This window comes from Nanorana parkeri, unplaced genomic scaffold, assembly GCF_000935625.1.
Source record: "Nanorana parkeri isolate BGI_ZX_2015 unplaced genomic scaffold, ASM93562v1 scaffold52, whole genome shotgun sequence".
Taxonomy (NCBI): domain Eukaryota; kingdom Metazoa; phylum Chordata; class Amphibia; order Anura; family Dicroglossidae; genus Nanorana; species Nanorana parkeri.
The window spans coordinates 2269432-2284766 of NW_017306320.1; the positions used below are offsets into that span (position 1 = coordinate 2269432).

General features: G+C 44.9%; 1 protein-coding gene across 1 annotated transcript in view; it reads left to right on the top strand.

Annotated features, from left to right (window-relative positions):
- The window catches only part of RALGPS2 (Ral GEF with PH domain and SH3 binding motif 2), a 143023-nt gene that overhangs the window by 55128 nt on the left and 72560 nt on the right, over positions 1–15335 (top strand). Inside the window, exon 8 of the mRNA XM_018575286.1 lies at positions 7375–7501. Coding sequence (XP_018430788.1) covers positions 7375–7501 — 127 coding nt within the window. The remainder of the gene's footprint in view (positions 1–7374; positions 7502–15335) is intronic.

Sequence of the window (15335 nt, forward strand, 5' to 3'; positions counted from 1 at the left end):
ATGAGTCATTTTGATGTCACCCGGGTGACCCACACCCCTCTTGAGATTTTCCCCAATCTTTCCAGCTATATTCTATAACAGGGGTGCCCATTAGGTAGATCGTGATCTACCATTAGTTCTCAAAGATGATGCTGGCAGATCACAAAGGGTGTGAATGGTGGCCCCTTTATTGCATTTTAGTACATTTATTTAGCTGTGCACACATGATTACCTATTAGCCTGAGTCTGCTGAGCCCAGCTCCCTGACACCTTTATGGTGGTTGAAGTGCTATGTATTACATCAAAGAATATTAGTTTACACAGCTTGTTGCACTGCACTGTTTTCAAAATACAGCCAGGTGGGCCAGGAGAGCGAGCGGAGAGAGACAGCCAGTGGAAAGAGCAAGGAGAGACAGCCAAGAGAGCGAAGAGAGACAGTCAGGAGAGAAAACGAGGAATGACAGCCAGGAGAGAGAGAGAGCAAGGAGAGACAGCAAGGAGAGACCGCCAGGACAGAGCGAGGGAAGTTTTTTTTTTTTTCGTTGGTAGATCTCATGTAGCTTGTCATTTGAAAAGTAGATCTTAACACAAAAATTGTGGGCACCCCTGTTCTATACTGTTTGTCCTAAGGCGATCCCTGAAAACTCATCTCTTCAGGGAAGCTTATCCTGCCTCCTCCTAAAAACTGTACTTCTGCTCAGTTATCTTTTGTTTGTAGCGCTTGCCTCTCCTTTTTAGATTGTAAGCTCTCATGAGAAGGGATCTTCAAATCCTCTTAGATTAAATTGTATTGTAACTATATTGTCTCCCTTTTGTAAAGTGCTGCAAACTATTGGCGCTGTATAAATCCTTTATAATATTTAAAGTAATGATAAATATTATAGGGAGGCAGCCATTTTTTAGCCTCTACTCTTTAGAATTATTGAAGTAATGATTGGTAACCAGAAAATGTACTCTAGGCTTGGAGGTGGGGAACATCTTTTTCTTCCGTGGCAACAAAGGAGTAACCTTTACTTAAAGTAATGTGGTTTTGTGTTACTTTTGTAAACTTGAATGACGGATTCACTTTCAATAGACTTTTTTCCATTTAAAGTATAGGTGTGTGGATGCGGTGAGCTTGAATGGCATTCTGTAGCCATTTAAATGTATGTTTTTATTTAAATGCGTCATGGGCAAAATTTGCTCTAAATTCCTATAAATCGCTGGCCTGTACTCCCTTATGTTTGAAGTGTCATAGCTGTTATATCTTGCATGGGATGTTGTAGCTTTGGTTATCCTCTAATTAATGTATAGTCATTTCATTTGCATTTTGTTGTCAAAGCATTTCAGCATTTTTGTTTTTAGACTTTCATTTCATAACGGTTGACTTAGTTTTTGTAGACAGATTAGAAGAGAAGGTTCTTCAAAAACATCAGGAAAGAGGCAGGTACCTTCCCTTTCTTTGAGGAAATAAAGGATATTATATTCCATGAATGTGAGCAGGTGGATCGAAAGACGACCTTGCGGAATCGTTTCTCCAAACTGTACCCTTTCAAAAAGGAAGAGGTGAAGTACCTGGATGAGTCTCCAGTGGTGGATGCAGGCACGTGACGCTACCATTGGACGATGCGGTCTCTTTCCGAGACGTCTTGGACAGATGCATTGATCTTGATTTGAAAAAGATCTACCTGGTGGTAGGTGAGGGCTGTAAACCAGCCATGGCCCTGGCCACTACGTCTAAGGCTCTGGAGGTGTGGGCCGCCAATACGGAGTCGGCCGTAACTGATGATCTTGGTAAAACCTGAGATATTGGACTGCCTGAGACATGTAAAACTTGCTCGGCCTTTATCGGAGAAGCCACAATTGATCTAGTCCGGTCAATGGCGAGAGTCATGCTCCACTCGGTGACGGGTAGAAGTGCCCTCTGGCTCAGACCCTGGGTGGCCGATCCTACTTCAAAGCAGGGATGGTGCAAAATCCCTTTCGAAGGACAGTTCCTCTTCGGGAACAAGTTGGAGACCGCAATCTCCAAGGCGACGGCTGGTAAATCCAGCTTCATTCCACAGGATAGGAGGCTGTTGCATCAGAAGAACCCCCACTTCAAGGGGGCTGCACAAACTTCCTTTAAGGACTCACGTTCTTACCGACCTGGTAAGGAATTTTGTAGGCCTTGGAGGAACACCACTGGAGGTGCCAACTCCAAGAGGAATACCACCAAACTGGGGCAGGGAGCTCAGAAGTCCTTTTGAGATTTTGCCACGTGGGAGCCAGGCTATCTGGGTTCCGACAGATCTGGGCGGACCACATCAAAGACCGGTGGGTAGCCTCTATCGTTTCGGAGGGCCACGCTTGGCAATTTCGCTTACTATCATGTTCCCGTGCACCCACACTATTACCAGTTTCTGTGTTTTGCAGTGGCAAGCCCTTACCTGCAATTTGTCTGTCTGCCGTTTGGCCTGACAACATCTCCACGGATCTTCACAAAAGTTCTTCTTGCCTTGGTGGCATTCATTCGGGAGCAAGGTGTGCGAATTTATCACTACCTGGACGACATCTTATTGCTCGGTCAAGAGCAAAGTCAGCTGCTGAGTCACCCCATCCAACTTTCGAAGACTTTGGGTGGCTCGTCAATTTCAAGAAAAGCCACCTGGTACCTACTCAGAACCTAGTCTATCTAGGTGCTCGTGTCAACACGGCTCGAGCCTCAGTCTCTTTGCCTCCGGCAAAAATCCCGACCATCCGCAAGTGTGTGACGCCTGCTCTTTCTCCAACCTTCATGACTGCCAGACAATGTCTTCGGGTGGTGGGCACTATGATTTCGGTGATTCCCATGGTGAAGTGGGCCCAATGGAGAGCTTGAATATTCCAAGTGGGATTCCTGAGGCGTTGGTCGACGGAACTTCTGGATCAGAAGATCCGGGTAAGGTCATCCATGAAGGAGAGTTTGATTTGGTGGCTCCAAGATCGCAACCTGCAGTGTTGCCACTCCCTTTTGCCTATAGACTGGGTGATTGTCACGTCAGATGCCAGCGAGCAAGGTTGGGGAGCAGTCTGCCTGGATCAGACGGCCCACGGAAGGTGTACATTCCCCGCCAAGGGGATGGTTTCCAACATTCTAGAACTCAGGGCTGCCTTTCAGGCTCTTCTGGCATTCAAAACCTTGCTCAGGGTATGCTCTGTCAGGCTCAGAATGGACAATACTACTGCAGTGGCCTATGTCAGGAGACGGCGGAACTCGCAGTTCCACGCTCCTGCAGGAAGTTTCTCCGATCATGCTCTGGGCGCAGGAGAATCTGAACCTGTTGTCAGCTGTGTATTTACCAGGTCATGCCAATGTTCAAGCGGACTTCCTCTCCCGGACGGGCTTCGACAACGAGTGGTCCCTCTCACCACTAAAGTTCCGGAGCTTGACGAGGTGGGCCTTTCGGCCACAGATAGACCTCTTCGCTTCCCCATCCAACACAAAACTGCCGGTCTTTTGTGCGAGGCTACCGTGCCTGGGTGCGAGGCTAACCCCTGTAATAGAGGTTCAAGACGGCATACACCTTCCCTCCGGTGCCTCTTATTCTCAGTTTCCTGAAGAGACTACATAGGGAGAGGGTCACTGTGCTAGCAGTGATTCCGAATTGGCAGCGACGTCCCTGGTACCCACTTCTTCGGGAGTTGTCGATGGGCGAGCCTTATCCCCTACCTCTCCAGAAGGACCTGCTGACTCAAGGTCCGTTGATCCACCCGGCACCCGAGAAGCTATGTCTCATGGCCTGGATCTTGAAAGGGGGAGGCTGCAGAGAGACGGGTGCTCGGGGACCGTGATCTCCACCTTGATGAGCGCCCGGAAGGCCAGCACCAATAGGTCCTACAGTAGGATCTGGTCCAAATTTAAGGATTTTGCGCACTTGCACAAGTTCTCACCAGAATCTCCAAGTACTGGAGTTTCTGCAGAGAGGTTTGGAATTGAATCTCAGCTCCAGCACACTCGAAGGCCATGTTTCACCTCTGTCAGCCTTCTCTGGAACTCAGTGGGCCGCCGATCCCTTGATTGTTAAATTCTTCAAGGCGGTGGTGCGTATTAAAACTCCCAGGAAGCCGATGTTTCCCAATTGGGACCTTCCTCTGGTCCTGGATTTCCTAGCCTTGGATACTTTTGGAGGGCAGGCGTCTCTCTGGTACCTAACCTTGAAGACGGCCTTTCTAGTGGCGATCTTCTCAGCCAGGAGAGTGTCGGAGATCACGGCCCTCGGATGCAATGAACAGTTTAAGGCTCAAGACCAGGTAAAAGCTGGTTTTGAGTCCTTGATTCCCATGATCACTGTCAATAAGAACGTAGATTGGATAAATTACGTCTATTACAACCAGCAGCGGTTCGTGAATTAAACCAGAGATGCCCAGCAGGGAATTGCTGACCAATTAAGCCCCACCTCTTACATGACATTCCAAAACAGGATGGCCCTAGACATGATTCTAGCGGAGAAGGGGGGTGTTTGCAAAATGATTGAAGGCACAGGAACGTGCTGCACGTACATCCCAGACAACACTGGCCCAAATGGTAGTTACAGACCCATGGGACCAATATTTTAATTGGATGACAGGATGGCCGAAAGCATTAGCCAAAGTAGGTGTGGTGATTCTCATTGTTCTGACCTTTATCAGCCTAGTAGTCTGCCGTGTGATCCCCTATGCCAAAAAGTTAATGACCAAAGCGGTGGATGAGAGTACTTTGACCCCAACCATGATACACGTAGAAGAGGACACCTACCTGAGTGATGATGAGAAACCATATTCCCCGTTACGATCCTTTCCCCCAAATATAATGTTGTTAGGTCAGTAAGTGTGGGGACAGAGATCACCTGACCGCTCACACTGACATGTTGGGACCAGAGGTGGATTAGCCCCGGGATGTTAGTTCCGGGATAGTTCCGGGATGTGTGTCAGGTGATGGGGTAAGGGACAGGAAAATGTATCTACATAGAAATAGCCATTTTAGGGAGGACTGTAATGGATGTGGTTAAGTGACTATGATAAAATGCCTATTTCAATATATTGTTTATATATTGTTTATATATTGTGTTATTGCTCCTGTTCATATGAATTCTTACGCAGCCTAGCCCCCCCCCCCCATGAGAAGTACGCACTAGAAATAGAAACCAAGATGGCGCCTCCAGGAGAAACTGCACCCACGACGAGGACGCCGGCACCCTGGAAGGAGGTTACGCTTTAATGAATCAGTCCAATTATAACCTAGAAAGCTATCGCAAATGCTATGTTTACATATACACTATTAGCTGCCTATATAAGACAAAAATGAAGAAGTAATCTTTACTCTGACTCTCGGTGTCAGCGTGTTTTTATTTCTTCACTGATAGTGTGCACACTTTGTACTGAATTAGGCCCAGGGACAGATATATGTCGGATTCTTGATGTCCGAGTCCACAACACTGTCTTTTTTGCTGACCAGGTTGTCCTTATCCCCATGTTGAGATTTGTACCAAAAGTGGCTTCTAGATTTCATCTTCAGCAGGAAATCGTTTTCCCTAACCTCTATTCGCACTCTGATGACCGTGTTGCCAGATTAGATGTAGGCAATTCCCTGAGGTCATACCTGACGGCTATGGAAGCGATCAGATCGACTGATCATCTGTTTGTCATAGCTGCTGGATCAAAAAAGGCGGTAAGGCATCCTCCAGAACTATTGCCTCTTGGTTGGTGAAAGTGATAACCTTGGCATACGCTTCTAAGGGGTTAGCAGCTCCCGAGTAGACTACGGCACATTCAACGCGCAGCGTCTCAGCTTCGTGGGCTGCAGCGGGACAGGTTTCACCTGAGACTATCAGCAAAGCAGCTACTTGGTCCTCGATACACACGTACATGAAGCATTATTGCATTGAACTTGCTGCACTTACCACTGTGGATTTTGGTCATAGGGTTGTTGCCTCTTCGGCTTCTGTGCATAATTAAATTTCTCCTCCTTTTGCAATGCCAATTAGTTCATGTGCTGACGAGAGGCATGCTGATGGGAAGAGAAAGAAGAGAAATAATCTCATTGCTGCCTTTCACTATCCAGTCACAGGCTGGTCCAGATTACCTGGGCTCAGAGGAAGTGGGTTAAATGATGCTGACTATCTGACTGAGGATATCTAATGTCAGAAAAATTACTGCCTGTGAAATCTTTGCATTTGAAAGTAGGGAAATACCGATACCGGCCATTTTCACGAGTAATCAAAATTCTCAGATACCCAAAACCAATACCTGCATTTAAATTGAAACGGCTGCCATAAGGTCCCGTACTTGCTGGGGACCTCGCGACAGCCTTCTGGGGAACCACTCGGAGCCTGTTTCCAGTGCCGGCCCACACATTAAGAGGGGGGTCTCTTAAGACCCTCCACAGCCCTCCTGAGACCCTCCACCTGAGACATCAGGCCAGCACCCCGGAGCAGAGCGGCCACACAAAGTATATAGAAAATTAATATACTATTATTCAGCATTGCTGTATAATGTATTGCTGGGATTTGTAGTCTTCCATAGCCAGAGCCATTCTGCACTGCTGTATAATATATTGGTGAGATTTGCCGCTACTCTACAGCTTGGAGTCAGTGGCAGAACTACCTGGATCGCAGCTGCAACTGGGCTCCGGCACTCCACCACAGTCCTAAACATTAGTCTGTATTGCTCTAGAAAAACTCACATAAAAAAAAAAAGGTATCGGTAATTGGCATCGGTGAGTACTTGAGGAAAAGTAGGGATGCACGATACTGATTTTTGGGTATCGAGTACCAATATTTTTTTTCGGTACTTGCCAGTATCGATGCTGTGTGCCCCAATTATCAGTAGGTTGGGCAGCGCATCATGACTGAGTACCTAGGAAGCCAGCGTTCTATCAAAAGAACACCGGCCTCACTTGCCGAGGCTGCTTGGCTACCTGACCCAATCAGGAAGCCGGGCAGCGGGGTCATGACGTGACGTCCGGCTTCCTGACCATTCAGGCTTCCTGATTGGTCAGCAAGCCAGGCTGCCTAGCAACAAGTGAACCCGGCTTGCTACCTAATCTGGTAGGCGGGTTGCACGTCATGACCCGCCTCCCAGTTTCCTGATTGGCTAGGAAGCCGGCTTCACTTGTTGCTAGGCAGCCTGGCTTCCTGACCAATCAGGAAGCTGGGAGGCAGGTCATTACATGCCGCCAAGCTGCCTAGCAACAAGTGAAGCTGACTTCCTAGCCAATTGAGAGGCAGGTCATAACCCACCGCCTGGCTTCCTGATTGGAAGTAAGCCGGCTCTGTGCTCCTCAGCACTGTCGTTCAGGAGAAGATCTCCCTCTTGAGCGGAAATTCTGAATTCAGGAATTCCTAAATATTGTTTGTCTTTATTAATATTCTGAATGAAATCGGCTATACACCTAATAAAGGAACATTTGTATTTCAGCTTTTGAGTCGGAAAGACAAGACAACGTTTGAGAAACTGGAGTATGTCGTTAGCAAGGAAGATAATTACAAACGGCTAAGAGACTATATCAATAGCTTGAAGATGACTCCTTGTATTCCATATTTGGGTAAGCTCTTAATGGTTTTCTTTTGTTATTATGGGCTGTAGGAAAGTAACATGTGTTATCTGTTGTGCTGTCTCTTGGTGATCGTTGCTGTGGGGCTGCGGACTGCTGCTTTAGTGTGGTCAGTTTGGATGCAGTTTCCAATACATCATATAATGGCTACGTAAAGTCGTTTTGGGTAAACACAATGTCAACTGAACTCTTGTTGAGGTATTTTATCTTTTATTCTGACCACTGCCTTGTACACACAACTAACTGACATAGTATGAAATAGAACATTAAATATTTGGTGTGATCATCCCACATTAGATGCTAGGAGGTCCACAGCGCAAGTTTCCAATTGTCTGTCATTTCTATGAGCTGGCAGACTTTTTTATTTTTTTAAATATCAAAACCTGGTTGTGGTTTATTTTCTGACTAGCAAAACTGTGCCCATATGTTGAACCGGGTGGAATTTAGAAGTCCTCGTAGTAAAAATAAGTTCTGCCTCGTAATATAACAATGCTTTGAGGAGGTTATAATGAACAGGCTTGAGCTTTTTAACATACTGCACACCTTATAGAATGTGGCAGTCTGTACGTTTACAGCACAGTATATATGGAGAGGAGGGATCCAGAGTATATTGTGATGTAATGAGTGGGGTATTCTGGAATAATAATATTTGGTGCGTTCAACATACCACGCTTCTGAGTGTGACACCCTGCACCTTCCCATAAAAAACATATTTCACTGTAGCGGTCGTCTATTAGGATTACTTGGTTAAACTGATAACTTAGTGCTATCTATTACGCTGAAGCATCTTGGGTAAAGTAATCAGGATAAGTGTGGAGGGGGCAGGAGGGGGGGGGGGCGACAGTTCTGCCAGGCACAAAATGTCGGTGCACCCAAGAAGATGATCAAAATGTTCAGAAGGGTAATTTTGTATCCAGGGTCTCCATATGTTTCAGAATTTCTGTATTGAATGTGAATAGCTGTTAATTTATCTTTCAATACATTTGAAGCCATTATTGTTTAACCTGAGCAATTCTAGAGTTGGCTGACCACCAGTCTTTGGCTGCCATAAAGATACTTACCTAACACAGTAGTAGATGCTGCTGTATGCAGTGCTTTTAAGTGCATCGGGGTGAAACGTGATTAAACCCCACCGCCTCCCATTCTCCAGCGCTGACTGGAGGAACGGACAGGGTAGGGGGCGGGCACAGCTGGCTCTGCCTCTAGATAGGCAGAGCCCGCTGCCAATCAGCCAGCTGGGGGTGGATCTCTGTAGTATTGTCGGGATCTGTCCCGGCTGCTGCGCTCTCAGTATAGAACGGCAATAGCTTTGGCTCATGTGAGGAGGTTAGTACATCCCATGACCCTAAAGAGAACTATGGGATGAATAGGTTACCCCATAGTTCTCTTTTAATGATATTTCACTTGTGACATTTCAATCAAATTCTAAAAAAAAATAAGTACAGCGTGTGATGTGAAGGGATCGGCGTATCAACACTGTGCCAGGCACCTCACACCAGCTGTTTGCAATGTAGCGCAGCGGATGGTGTGAATGGGTTTAATGCTAGTATATACTTAGTGATTAGTGTGTAGTGATTTTTTTTACTGTTGTAGCGGTAACATTGTCCCATCCCCAGTCAGTGGTATCAGCTCAGAGTATAGACTATTTAAGAAACTTTTTAGTGCCTTCGTCAGTGAAAACAATATGCAGGGTACAGGTACTCGTAGTGACTCATACGCACACACAAAATTGAACTGTATGGGCCTGTCTCTCTATTCAACTTTAACAACTGCGTAACTGTTATACACTCAAATGGTGGCAAGCAAAGAGAAGCATTCTGACCTCAGTTTGGATGGCCTTTCAGTCATGTCGATGTTATATGGGGGTAAATAACCATTTTGTTTCCACCAGCTGAAACATGTTTGTGCAAGGTGGTACCAATCGTTCCTTTCTCAGTGTAGATAAAGAAATAAAAATTTATAACTTGAGGTAACATTGTGCTTTAGCCAGTAATAAGACTAAGACAAGAGGATGGCAAAGGTGTCTTATCACTTTTGTCCTCGGTGAGGCTACCGCGTGTTTGCAGCCAACCTAACTGTCTAGAGTTTTCAGTGCAAATACTTCTGTTTACACACATGCCGGCTGCCAGGAAGAAAAAGTGGAATCATCATCCACATTGCGGTTAGCACAGCTTCTCGGCGGCTTTTCCTTTTTTTTTATTTTACGGTTATATAGCCAGTCATCCTGTATACATTTCTCCCAGCAGGGATCCCCACCAATACTCTGGGCTCCTCTTAGCAAAGTTCTTGGCAACCACACAAAAGATGAATTTCTCCTTCTCCTTCCCCCTCAGTTTGAGCGGTGTTTCCCTGTGTGCATTCTCTCAGGACTCTCCTGGCTCCAGTATAACATATCGGTTTTCTTGGAAAGGGAGGTCAGAAGCCTTCTTCCTTGTGATTTACTCTGCAGAACTGCTTTCCTCGCAGACGCTTGCAATGTTATTACTGTCTATTATTTTGTCATTTCATTTAGCCACTCGTACATCAGAGTTAAAAACCTCCACTGGCGCAAGATTACAGTATATAACTTTGTATAACTCTTGATCTTTTAGAACAGCTTGTCATAGGTTTAAAGATGAGCACTGCCAGTAGGTTTATGATGAAGTTTGGACTTGGAATACTTTTTCTTTAATTGACAGCAAGAGTTCCTCTAACAAAGGTCAGTAATTGGTAGTTATGTGAAGTTTTCTAGATTAGCACTGGCTCGATAGGCAATCTAAATTTACAAACCAATTTTAATAAAAGCCATGTCTAAAAATTGAAAGACTCCAATTTTGTTTTGTTGAAAGTAGCTCATTTTAAGAACTTTCTATTTGTAAACTCTGCATATTGCTTTTAAAAAAGGAGCCGCTGAAATCACAAAATCAGCTAACACTTTTCCTGCGTTACTTTTAATTAGAAAATGGCAAATATGCAAATAAGTTTGGTAGCAACAGGCACTTTTGCAGCTATTTAACTGTGCCCACCCCTCCACTGCAGAGCAATGTCCCATTTTTTGTCATGGGATCGAAACACTTTTTTGAGGTTCAGTTCTCTTTAGTTGTGACGTTCTAAAGTGGAGAAACCACCTGTAAATGGGGAGGTGTATATTTCTACCCATTTATTTTGCATCATTTTGGGGCTCTCTGTATGTTACATACATACGGTACGTGTGTGTGTATATATGTATATATATATGTGTGTGTGTGTGTGTGTATATATATATACACACACACACACACACACACACACACACACACACACACACACTTTATCGCTTCTCTAGCCTTTTGGCTAAGATCAAGTGTAGTATCTGTTCTTATCAGTTTTCAGTGGGGAAAAGAACCGTCCTTGCGGGGGATGGTTACTGAGTACTCGCTGGAGTGAAAGAGCGTGTGGGGCGGCTTCCTGTGAGAGGGGAACCGCTCAGTACATCGCTTTCTGACTGAACAGATGCGAAGCTTGGTCTGGCTCGAGGGTTCGGGGGCGGCAGAAGCCTGTGGTGTTGTGCCCCCTGGCGTCACTTGGGTATGGGACCCCACATGACTCACTGTAGCACTTGGTCACACACCATATTGCTTATTTCTGCACTTCGCCTCCAAGACAGGCCTTATGGCTAGTCTGGGGCAATATTTTTGCACTCCGGCCCTTAAGACCTGTCAGAGTGGTGCACTGGCACTTTAGATTTATTTATGCACTCTATGCACGTTTGGCACTTTTTTATTTTTAAATTTGACCCACAGATGCTGATGGTGCAGGTTTCTTCAGGGCCTATTCCTGACGCTGGGAGGAGATTCTGTGCCTCGTAGGGGGTTCTCTGTCTCCTCCCACCCAGGAGGTGGGGCTCTCTTCGGGAGAGCCCACCTGCCTAGTACTGTGAGGGACCTGTTGCGGCAGGTCCCCGAAGGAAATGGGTCCATGGCCTTCGGGTTTGGTGGACTAACAGTCTCAACCCCTGTCAGGAGCCTTGCGCCCCGGGGGGTCGGGAAAATAGGTCCCTTCTTTCGAAGGACCTTGCACCCTTGTGCACGTTTTTGTGTGCTGTGATTTCACGGTTCACTTTTTTTGTTCACAGGGGGAAGTTTGATGCACGTCCACGGGCTTTGCAAAAAATAATAATCTATAGATAGATATATAGATATATATCTATATATCTATATAATGTATAGGTGTGTATATATACTCATTCTCATTGGAGAACTGAAAAGTGCACTTGGGAGTTCCTCGAGCCTGCCCTTGGCAACACCTTCTTCCCTAGGTTATGGTTTCCTTCTCCTTGTTGATTACTTCTACTCACAATATGTGCTCCAGCCTGACTGCTGTACTGGCGTTTAAACAAATTTGGAGTGCTGGACAATATTTTATTGTTAAGAGCCAGCTGACTTCTGGCTGCTTGTTCAGTTTTCCTACTTTATATCCCACTGACCAATCTATGATTTCTCATCTTCCAAAAAAAAAAAAAAGAAGAATTTTAGCACATGGGATCATTGTAGAGGGTTTTGGGGCTTGCCCAGAAGTTGTGTAAGGAATTAATTAATTACTCTGTAATATGATTTATAGGATATCTCTGCGGCAGGGAGGCTGCCTCTTACTGGAGTAAGTTGGATAGGAGTCATGCTTGTCTGCAATATAAATTATAGCAATCCGGTGTTCATTAAACTTTCAGCCCTTATTCCAAACTCTTCAGCCTGCACTGTGCCAGTTGCAATCAGTGTCCTGTACTCCTGCCATTTCCTTGTGCTGTGGTATGGCTTGTTTCATTTTTAAAAATATATCCTTGGAATTGTGTTTATTGATGGCAATACACCTACCACCAACGGCTAAGGACTACATAGAAAATCTTTGTTGCTCAGTAGGCTATTTAATCACAGTTAAAAGGTATCAGTTTTATTCCTTTTTCTCTTACTTCTGATCATTTACTGACAAGCAGATATCCGAGATATAGCCGTACATCTGAAAATAATTAAGGTTATAAAAAGCAGGAACCGATTTTGCAATGACATGGAGCCAGTACGCTTCTCTCTGACAAAGAGAAGGAAAGTTTGAGCAATGGACAAGTTGACATCATTTTGTCTTCAATAACACTGGTTTTCTCCCAGAGGTAGTGCTATATAGGCAGATACCTCCTGCTGTTTTCATTCACCCAGATCATTACAGCATGTAGTGTTTGTCCTTGAAGCTGCAAGTCTTCCCTGAGGATGACATTTCTTAATCATAGTAACATTAGAGACCCTGCCACCAGACCATTAATTTCAAGAACAGCCTTTGCATAGGGTTATATGTATATTTAAGGTGTTTTAGGAATAGTATTTATCTGTAAAAGCCTCGCTTGTGTACACATTCAAATGCCCAGAGATTGCTGCTGGGAGCCACCATCTTGGATGTGATATCAGCTGCCCCAGAAGACATGGTGTGAGTGAGAGAAGAGAATGGGAATGCTATAGAGGGTCACGAGAGTGACACTTTATAGTATTCCTCTTCTTTCCTCACCTGGCTTAAAGCGGACCTTTTTAAAATACCAACAAACACATCTGTAGAAACTTTTAGTAATGACAATCTACAAACACATACTTCTAGATAATTGCCGGTTTTGTATTCTTTGCACACCTTATTTCTCTTTTCTTCCCCAGTCTTCTGGCAGTGGCCATGTTTACTAAGGGCAGATTACTAGGTCTTCCTTTACTTCCTGAAAATCTTGCACATGTGACTAGGGCGTGTGACCATGCACATCTCAGGGGAGAAAAATGCCTGCGATTACAGATGAGATTTCCCAGGAATGCTCTGATGATGTAACCTCCCAGGATGCAACACTTTGGTACATTACATCATTTGTGCCAGAACTGGATGAACTCTAAGTAATTGAAGCACAAGTTTGTTAAACTAATGACCTATAAGAGGATTTTGAATCCACACTCAGAGCTGCATGCTGCTGTGATTTTTAGTGAAATGGGGTAAAGGTCAGCTTTAACAGATGAAGCCAGGAGAAGTGCCCATCCTTCCCTGCTTCCTCTGCCTAGCAGCTGTCAGGTTCCCTGTGATGAGTATTTGGACAGACACTCACCAGAGAAAAAACACAAACAAGGGGCGCCTTTCCTGGTGCAGACAAATTTATTTGAGATAAAAACAATAGTAGATGAGAATCATACGCACAAAGGTCGACATGAATAAAGCATTGGAAATGCATACATGGACCAAAGTATAAGCCAGTGACGGCTGCACAGCCGAGCCTGTGTGCCTGCAGGGTAGGCTGTGATAACGCATTTCCGGGGCCACGCCCCATTCATCAGATACCAGGTTCCCTGTGATGAGTATTTGGACAGACACCAGAGGGAGCAGGCAATGGACAGCTCTGTGCCTACACTTCTCTTTCTACCCAGGAGAGGGGGGAAAAGAAAGTGAGCTGCGATATAGCTCACTGTTTCTCTTCCTGCACAGTGGCAGCACGCCAGGCATGCAGTGTCACTGTGTAATTTGTGCCTTTTAGAAGCACTGTATACACATTTGTGTGCACAAATATCTGTGACACAGTACTGGGCGCTGTGCCATGTATAGATTATCTGGCCCAATGTCTTTACAACTTGTTTCCCACCATCCATCTATAATCTAATTTTCCTATTTGAAAATCGTGTTTTCATGAATGCTGTGTTGCTAATGACTCGTGTTATTCATGTATTCTTTTCCCCATCAGTGGGGATATATGTGCTTTGTTTGGGCAATAAGTGTAGAGTCGGGAATTGCTGTCCAGAGCCTATATCATTCCATGGTAGCTGCGTCATACCTGCCATACATTGCAGCTGTGTTGTTACAGACATGATACATCTTCCCTGTTGAAGATGATTTGTGACATCTAATTTTTTTCCCCTTTCAGTACATTTCATGTCTCCAGAGATGTGAAAAGGTAGCAGTAGCAATGCTGAAGAACAAGACCTTACTTTTTTGGTGTCGCCATGTATTACTGTTTCTTACGTGCATCTCTTTCGTTCAATATTTATGCTGCTGCAGCAGTGTGGCATGCTAACGCAAACTGATGCAGACAACGTAAATGTTCCTTTAAAAGACTTTAGGTTTTAGAAAATGTATCCATTACAGTGGGGCTACCCTCGCACTACAAGGGGCAACTGCTCGTTTCTTCTCTAGGTGAAAATAAAGAAAAAATACTCACCCGATCCTCGGTCCTTCAGCAATGACCGCTCCCCTCTCTCCCTCTCCAATCCGGTTATGGTATGTCCCTTGGCGTTTTCATGTCCAATAGATCTGTATTAGATGTAATAATGTCACAGGTTCTTAGGCCGTCAGGGCCCAGGGGGAATAGGACGCTTCGGGGCCTGGTCATGCAGCCAGAATGGACTGAGGACCTGGTGAATGTTTCGGTGTTTGCGGAGTAGCCCCACAGCAAGGGTTATTAATTTTTGCCCCAATAAATGGAGTTCTTTAACCCTTGAAGGGCAGTTTCTGTCAGTACGTGGTCAATTTATAAGTTGCTTCCACCATTTAGGAAACATTCCAGCAGTGTTTGTCGGACAGTTCAGAGTTTGCCTTTGTATAAGTATTTGGTAATTTTATTGCAGTTAGTTCAATCAGACCTTTCACACGGCTCCTTCTTCCCCAAAAAATGAACGTCATGTCACAATACATTCTGTACTGTCCCAATTATACATTATCTTGGGGAATACAGCAAAGCTGACATTTCTTTTCATCAGATCATTCTTTAAGTCAAATACGCTACACGGTGAAGAAGTCTCTTTGCAGTTAATATACTTACATCTGCATCATGACTCGCCAGCATAAATCACTTTGCCAAATATCT